Raw genomic sequence first — 9,005 nt, forward strand, 5'->3', positions numbered from 1 at the left:
GTTCGGTCTTCTTCTTCGGCACAATCTTATCACTTTATATAAGTTTAGGTGATTCGACGATGGAAGGTGGATATGGGTGTAGGAGGTATCTATGAGGTGTTCCCTTCTCTTTTCTTTTTTCATTTTCTTGGTATGTTGGTCTTCATTTTGCTGACCTAGTATGCTTATTCTTTGGTTTTGGCAGGTGAAAGCTAGCTTCTGAATATTTTTTACCCTTCCTAGGGCTTTTGCATATGACATTTTCCTCTCTGTTTAAAAGATGTTGTAGTATGTGGCTTATATTTGAGTGAAAGATATATAGAGAAAAATGGGCAAATGCTGAAACAAAGTGGAGCGATGACATTTGTCATTCAGGTTTGTATTTTTATTGTTGTGGACGGACAATAGGTTGGAGGGTACGGGGGCAACGCCCCCCTTAGTACGGTTCGGGGGTATTTATAGAATTCCATTTCAAAGGGTTAATATAAATACCCTTTTATGTAATTCTAATTTTATACATAGTAAAAGTCATTTTCCCTATTCTCATGAATGTAGGTAATTTATCGAACTACATTAAATCTACGTGTTTTTTTTTTTTCTCGTTTTCCCTATTTTTCACCCTAAATCGTTGCACGGATTCCCAAAAACAATTTCGTTTTTCTCTGGCTTTGTACGTCTTGCTCGCGTTACACATCTCCAAATAAAATTATTTGGAGATGTTTTCCTTTTTTCTGTTTAAAGAAAGCAAAATCAAGTGATAGTAAAGACTTACCTGCAAATATTAAATGAGGTGCAGGCCAGGGGGCTATGAAAAGTATATTAACTTACCTGCAAACCATGAGAGAGCACACACTGTAGCTACGCCTCCACCGCACTTCTCTTTATCTTTTTCTCCTTTTTTATTTTAATGGACGACTGGATTGCTGTGGACATATCAGAGGCTAGCTCCAAGTAGATTATCAAAAGAAGTGAGACCTGGTCTTCGGCTGGGATTGGATGCCACACTGCTGGTCGCGGCTGTATCCGGTACTGTATTTTTCTCTTTTCTTTTCTTTTTTCGTAGTTAATTTAGTTTTGGAAAGGGAGTTGTTGCTTGGCTTCCTCCATTTTGTTGTTCTTTGATCGGTTGCTTTGAATATTGGGTCTTCATCTTGCTGGTTATTGAGCTCGTCCTTTGGAGGTGACAGGTGAAAGCTTTAGAATGACCTCGTAACGCTTGGTCCGCCATACCCTTAATTTCCTTCCAGTACTCTATTCGAAAGTTCTTCTGTTGATCATTTAGGGGCATTTTCAGGTTCGTGGATTTTTGGGTGATTCTGCTGGAGATGGAGATGGAGACGGCTCGCTCAGAGTTGGAATGGAGGAGCAAAAGGACTCGGACCTAGGTTCGTTTGCACACCAATCACTGTTTCGTTTTGGGTTACGAAATATCTCTCTCTCAAGTGGGCGTTGCCCGTGGTAAAAGAAAATGATATTTTCTCTTACAAAAATATAAGTCGCGTATATGGTGGTTTCTATCACTTGATTAGATGCAATGGAAAATTGACTAGTATGAACTGATAATACCAGCACTTCTAGCTATGATCACCGGTCAAGTTAATTAGTAGGTAGTAAGAGAGAAAGTAGTATTTTACTTAATTAATGGGTATTTCTTTGTTTTCAAATGATCATTGTGCAAAAGATACATAAAAAATGAAAAATGAGTCTTAATTAATTTTATGCAAGCATTGATAAACAACTGATTAGTTAAATAACTCAATCCGAATATAAATTGGGTTTCTCTCTTCTTCTTTTTTTTGGGGTTTTAACAGGTATTTGTTCATAGTAACAAAGAAAATTAAAGCCCGTTGGTATATAGAAGTTAAGAACTCAAATCGTAAAAGTCGAGAGATACTGCTTGTTAGGGACCACAGCGAAAGAGGAAGAGAAATATGGAGTTGTTGAGTTGTCTGCTGTGTTTTCTTGCTGCTTGGACTTCAATTTACATCATGTTTTCAGCCAGAAGAGGAAGAAAGCATGCTGCTTACAAACTTCCTCCGGGACCAGTTCCGCTTCCCATAATAGGAAACCTCTTAAACCTGGGTAACAGACCCCATGAGTCCCTCGCCAATCTTGCAAAAACTTACGGCCCAATAATGACTCTCAAACTCGGCTATGTAACCACAATAGTCATCTCTTCTGCACCCATGGCCAAAGAAGTCCTCCAAAAGCAGGATCTCTCCTTCTGCAACCGATCCATCCCTGATGCCACCCGAGCCGCAAACCACAACCAACTGTCGATGGCCTGGATACCTGTTTCAACAACTTGGAGAGCCCTTCGAAGGACATGTAATTCGCACTTATTCACTTCTCAAAAACTAGACTCTAACACCCATCTCCGCCACCAGAAAGTGCAAGAGCTTCTTGCGAATGTTGAACAGAGCTGCCAAGCTGGTGGTCCTGTAGATATAGGACGAGAAGCTTTTAGAACAAGTCTAAACTTGTTATCCAACACCATATTTTCTGTGGATCTTGTTGATCCAATTTCTGAGACTGCACAAGATTTTAAAGAGTTGGTGCGTGGTGTGATGGAGGAAGCTGGGAAACCCAACTTGCTAGATTATTTTCCGGTGCTCAGACAGATTGATCCACAAGGTATAAGGCGTCGTTTGACAATTTATTTTGGAAGGATGATTGAAATCTTTGATAGAATGATCAAGCAACGGTTACAGTTAAGAAAAATGCAAGGTTCAACTGCTAGCAGTGATGTGTTAGACATTCTTCTCAACATCAGTGAAGATAACAGCAACAAGATTGAAAGAAGTCACATGGAACATTTGTTATTGGTTAGTATCTTCTATATCTATCAAAATTTTCTTTCTTCTTCCTTGCTTCATATTCCGCTATGAATTTGCTTTGGTTTTTAATGATTCAAATAGCAGTTGGCCAAATAAACACTATATTCAGGCCTATTAAGGCACTCAGAGACTATGTTACAGGACTTATTTGTTGCGGGGACTGACACAACTTCCAGCACATTGGAATGGGCAATGGCAGAGCTGCTGCACAACCCTGAAAAACTTTTGAAAGCCCGAATGGAACTCCTGCAAACCATCGGCCAAGACAAACAGGTTAAAGAATCAGACATCACTCGACTCCCTTACGTGCAAGCGGTGGTGAAAGAAACCTTCCGATTGCACCCAGCAATTCCATTTTTACTCCCACGCAGAGTTGAAGAGGACACAGATATAGAAGGGTTCACAATCCCAAAGAACGCACAGGTGCTGGTGAACGCATGGGCTATAGGTCGAGACCCGAACACATGGGAGAACCCCAACTCATTTGTGCCAGAGAGGTTCTTGGGGTTGGACATGGACGTGAAGGGCCAGAATTTTGAGCTGATTCCGTTTGGTGCTGGCAGGAGAATCTGTCCTGGGCTGCCATTGGCAATCCGGATGGTTCACTTGATGCTGGCCTCGCTCATTCACTCCTATGATTGGAAACTTGAAGATGGGGTGACAGCGGAAAACATGAACATGGAAGAAAGTTTTGGACTTTCCTTACAGAAGGCTCAGCCCCTGCAAGCTCTACCTGTACGGGTTTGAAGTTGTTGATCTTGTGTGCTGAAGTAATGTCCTGATTCTTTCAGTGCTCTGCTGGGTTTCAGGCTGTGTTGTCATTAACTAGACGTGTCAGTCCAGTTCGTGTTAAATAAACAAGTAAATCTTTCAAATTTCCAATCTAAATGGCTATCAAATATGCATGCTTCCACTCATAGCAGCAGAGGTTATCTTTATATTTTTCAATTGAAGTGTCAATTTTCGTTCATAAATGTTTTTTCCTCGTATGGAGAATGCCAATGAAAAAACAAATTCCGTGCTCTCTAAAAAGAAACTCTCCATCTACTCTCATATTTCTTCACTTTCAGAGCTTCTATTATGATCGGTTGGACAGAGGGTTGAACCTTTGGTTTTTTTTTTTTTTTTTCTTTTTTGTTAACAGAGACTTGAGGCTGCCCAAGTGGAGGGAGGAGAGAGAGGCTCTCTAGTAATTTTCAAATCAAATAAAAAATCAATTTTAAATAATTATTTTCAAATCAAAACCAAATATCAAAAAATAAAAACCAAAAAGTGAACCCATGTCAGGTTGTGCCAGGGTTCACAATGAATCTAAGAAATTTTAAAACTAGCAGCATGAAGCTCAAAAATCAACTCAATTACTATCAACATTTATTAAGGTTGATAAACACACAATTATATTTTTTCGAAATTTCGCTTTATGTTAATAAACTTTAAATCAAATAATGTTTCATGTGTTGAATTCTTTAATAAATCCAGTAACCTTTATTTTTAAACTAAAAAATTAAACCAATTAATAGTAGAATTTGCAGTATTATAATTGACTCATTCTCTTATGACATACAAATGGGTCATACTAGACTTCAACCATTCATGGATGGGCTGGTAGGCTCGGGCCGGATTCTTGTTAAATATACTGTTATTAAAAAAAAAATATTTAAAATACCATAGTTTGGAAAATAATTCCAAATCTACGGCACTTTTGAACACGTAGGATGAGATATGAAAACTCATTCCCCCCTTTCCATTTCCCTTCCCGTTTTTCTTCTCTGCATCAAAACTCCTCTGCCCGAAAACCCATTATCCCGCACGCTGATCATGGGGTGAAGATCCTTGCCTCAACACCAATAGGAAGGAAGTGAAGTGTAGATCTGAGAAACCATTGCCCCCGGTGTTTTCTGTAAGTTTTGTGGTTATATTTGGTGGTGCGGTTGTGTTTGGTCACCGAGAAAGTGTGGGAAAGTTGTAAAAAAAATAAAGTTTTTGTTTTTTTTTACAATGAAACTGAGTAGACTAAAAATAATGGAGAAAGTTTTAATTTTTTTTGTGGTTCGACTTGTTGTGATTCTGTTTGGTTGCCAAGAAAGTGTGGGAAAGTTGAAAAAAAAAATTCTCAATATTTCCTACCAGTCCAGCCTGCGCACAGGGTATCTGCCCAATTTTTTTTTATAAAAAAACATAAGCTATTTGGTAATCTGATCATGATTTGAGGGGAAAGGTGATCATGATTTGAGGGGAAAGGTTGTGTTTTTCAGCGTGGCTCAAAAATCGTGGATTTAGGGTTTGTGAAATTTAAATCCAATGGCACAAAAGCAAAGAGACCCCTGGACAGATCCAGAAAGCACGGAGCAAAAAAAAAAAGCCTTTTTTTGTTTGTTTTTTTAGGGGGTTTTGCATGGACTTTCTCGGAAATCAAAGGAGGATGAATTTTCCCGGAAAGCAAATGGGGGATGGATTTTCTTGGGAATCAAACGGGGATTGCAAAAACTTGGGAATCAAATGGGGGTTGCAACAAAATAAAAAAATAATAACCTGATTAGATTAGTACCTGCAATAATTGAAATTGAAATTCAAATTCAAATTTAAATTCAAGGAGATTCTTCACTTTTTATTTGTTAAAATAAAAAATAAAAAATACTATCTTTTTTTTGTTAAAATTAAAAACAAATAAGAAATATTTTTATTTGTTTCATTGCTCTCAACTGTTGCAAGAAGGTATGTTGATCTTTAATAGGCAATCCACATACATTAGTTGAAGAAATTCCCTTTTCAAAATTCGAAATTTTCACTGAAAAATTGTTGAAAGTGTCTCTTGAAGAGACACTTTCAGTATAAACCCAATTTTTAAAAAATTATGAAAGGCGTCCGAATATAATTCCATTTTTTTGTAATTATGGAAGGTCAGCATAAATTCAAAATTTTCCACTGTTTGAATGGAAATTGTGGAAAGTGTCTTTTGAACAAGCACTTTCAGTATAAACCAATGTTTTCAGAACCGGACCGGTGATCGAACCGGAAAAGTTACCGGTTCACGGTTCACCGGTCGGACCGGCGGTCGAACCGCTATCGAACCAGTGACGTCATAAATATATAATTTATATATTATTAAAATTAAAAATAATTATAAAAATTTTATAATATATATGAATAAATTAAACATCAATAATATTATTTTATATATTTGATATTATCAAATTAAATCATATTAAATGAAATGTATACAATATTTAAATGTGAATATATTAAAAATGAAAATTTTAACTAATTTATAATTTTTAAAAATATTATATTATTTTTATTTAATATTATAAAAAAATTAAAATCCAATATATATTGTTTTGTTTGGCATATCAAACAACAAAGCACGTGTAGCCCAGTGGTGTCCTAGTTCACTCACCAAACCTGAGGTCCCAGCTTCAAATCCTCTTATTGCATTTGTAAAATTTTTTTCATTGATATTAGTTTGCAATCCCACATCGGTTTGTGAGAGAAATAAGGGTGCAAAGGATGCCTATAAAAGGTATCCTTGTTGAAAGCTACGCCCACCTTGTGGGCTCATTAAATGGTTTGGGTGTGGGCTTTGTCATGCAAAGACATGGCCCAGTTGGTTTATGACCTACAGCTTTTAATATTTTATACAATGGGCTTGCAAAATAATGGGCCAATATGGACTGTTCGGTTCGTTTGGAACCGTCTGGTTCTACCGGTTCGACCGCTGGTTCAGGCGGTTCGTAACCGGTCCAATAGCTAAACGGTTTAATAGAGTGGACTGGACCGGAAATGTGACCGGTCGACGGTTGAACCGGTTGGACCGGCCGGTCCGGTCCGGTTTTTAAAACATTGGTATAAACCCAATATTTTTAAAATTGTGGAAGGTATCAAGAGACACATTTCACAATTCCCAAAAAATGGAATTATATTGAAGGTGTCTAGACACCTTCTATTATTTTAAAAAAATTGGGTTTATACTGAAAGTGTCTCTTGAAGAGACATCTTTAGCTTTAAAATCATTTCCACAAATAAAATACATATTGGATTTTGTGGAATTGTGTAAAGTGTCTTTCCAAGAGATACATTTAGTATAAATCTAATTTTTTGGAATTCTAGAAGGTGTCTCTTGAAGAGACACCTTTGGTATAAATTAAAATTTTTAGGAATTGTAGAAGGTGTCTCTTTAAGAGACATCTTTAGCTTTAAAATCAAATTCATAAGACATTTAAATTTGTCAAATTGTGAAAAGTCTCTTCAAGAGACACCTTTAATGCATATTGGATTTTTTGTCACGTCGAAAGTGTCTCTGCAAGAGACACCTTTAATGTATATTGGATTTTTTGCCACGTGGAAAGTGTTTTTTCAAGAGACACCTTTAATATAAATCAAATTTTCTGAAATTGTAGAAGGTGTCTCTTGAAGAGACACCTTTAACTTAAATTCAACCATGATTTTGAAAATTGTGGAAGGTATCTCTTCAAAAGACACCTTCCACATGGCCAAAACTGTCGTAAATCTATCAATATTTTCAAAACTACCATTTTTCAATTATAATTTTTTTAAATTGCCGCAAAAGTTAAAAAAGCCCGGCTCCGGCCACCCTAAGTTAAGCCTCAGTTAGGGCTAAGACATTTGAAAATAAAAATAATATAAAAGTAGGTTTGATGGTTTGTATATCAAATTTTCAATCCATGTCTAGTATTTTTCCGTATATCAAGTATAATATTTATAATTTTTCATTTTAATCCTCTGGTATCACTTGGGCCAGCCATGGGTCGGTATGTGGCTTAAATTTTTCAAAATGGAAGTGGAAGTGAATGGAATTTTTTCTGTAAATTTTTAAAATAAAAAATTAAAGTGATAAATATATTTAAAAAAATAAAAATAAAAATAATATAAATTAAAAGTAAAAAACTTTAGTGCCAATTGGAGTGTAGTGTGTTAACTACAAAAATTATTGAAAAAAAACTAAGTTTCCACACAAAATTTTGAAAAAAAAAAGAATTTTTTTTGAGAAAATCATTAAAATTTTATATATTTTTAATTAAATATAAATAATATCTAAGCATGTATAACATAATGAATATTTTTAAATTATGGATTAAAATATCGATTAAAATATAAAAAAAATAGTTTACATTTTGCACATATTTTTCATAATGTTTTAAAAACTAAACTGATGATAATTGAAAAAATTATTAATTCACGATTCAAGAACTACAGTTGATCCAGTAATATAATAAATATATAATTTGTATACTATTAAAATTACAAATAATTATAAAAATTTTAAATATATATATATATATATATATATATAAATTAAAAATGAATAATATTTATTTTTAATATTTAATATTATCAAAGTAAATCATGTATAAGTATAAAAGTATTAATATTTTAAATTTTATTAAATGAAATATGTATATTAATATTTAAATGTGAATATATTGAAAAAAAATTCATTTGTTTAATTTTAAATAAATTTATAATTTTAAAAATATTATATGGTTTTTATTTAATATTATAAAGTTTTTTAGAAAATAATATTTTTTTATTTGCTATATTAGCCATTAAAAAGTGTGTAGCTGAGGGGTACCCATGTCATCTCCTGAACTCCGGTTCAAATCCTTGCAGGTGGGATTTTTTTTTTTTTTTTTATTGCTTTGTTCTCTGGCACTGTTCGGCTTGCTCGCGTTAGCAATGAGTCAATGACTAAAATCCATACATTCATCCATCAAAGATAGCAAAGAACAACACAAAGTCTAGCACGTCTCCACTAACAAAGTACAGCATGAAAGACAAAAATAAATAAATAAATAAATCAACACATCATCTATGGAAACAAATACATGCGTAACGTTTAAGTTACTATCATTAAAAAAAAAAAAAAAAACAGTCAAATTAGTAGGAGATGTTTTGCTTTTTTCTGTTTAAAGAAAGGAAAGTCAAGCAATAGTTAGACTTTGGACATGAAACTTTTATACAAAATTCACTGAATCAACCGATTTTACAGTATAGACAATTAAAAATTTTAAAGGATCGATCGAGGCGCCCTCTTTTAGACGACAAAAAAGATATTATATGAGGTGCAGGATAGGGGGACTATAATGTCTTTGTGTTGTAGTGGGGATATAGGCGGCTATCGCCAAAGTAGACTAGCAAAAGAAAGTGAGACTTGGTCTTCTTGGGCACAAT

At 34.5% G+C, this 9,005-nt stretch overlaps 1 protein-coding gene across 3 annotated transcripts; it reads left to right on the top strand.

Annotated features, from left to right (window-relative positions):
- Positions 1 to 3,790, top strand: LOC117912830 (geraniol 8-hydroxylase-like). Of its 3 annotated transcripts, XM_034827567.1 has the most exons (6): positions 1 to 96; positions 185 to 354; positions 918 to 1,005; positions 1,274 to 1,364; positions 1,791 to 2,804; positions 2,958 to 3,790. In XM_034827567.1, exons 5-6 carry the CDS (start codon positions 1,911 to 1,913, stop codon positions 3,561 to 3,563), a joined length of 1,500 nt encoding a protein of 499 aa, XP_034683458.1. In that variant the 5' UTR covers positions 1 to 96; positions 185 to 354; positions 918 to 1,005; positions 1,274 to 1,364; positions 1,791 to 1,910; the 3' UTR covers positions 3,564 to 3,790. The 3 variants fall into 3 exon arrangements, with proteins under 3 accessions (XP_034683458.1, XP_034683457.1, XP_034683456.1); XM_034827566.1 differs by lacking the exon at positions 1 to 96 and having other exon boundaries at positions 107 to 354; positions 776 to 1,005; XM_034827565.1 differs by lacking the exon at positions 1 to 96 and having other exon boundaries at positions 107 to 354.
- The last annotated feature ends 5,215 nt before the right edge of the window (positions 3,791 to 9,005 follow it).

This window comes from Vitis riparia, chromosome 4, assembly GCF_004353265.1.
Source record: "Vitis riparia cultivar Riparia Gloire de Montpellier isolate 1030 chromosome 4, EGFV_Vit.rip_1.0, whole genome shotgun sequence".
Lineage (NCBI taxonomy): Eukaryota > Viridiplantae > Streptophyta > Magnoliopsida > Vitales > Vitaceae > Vitis > Vitis riparia.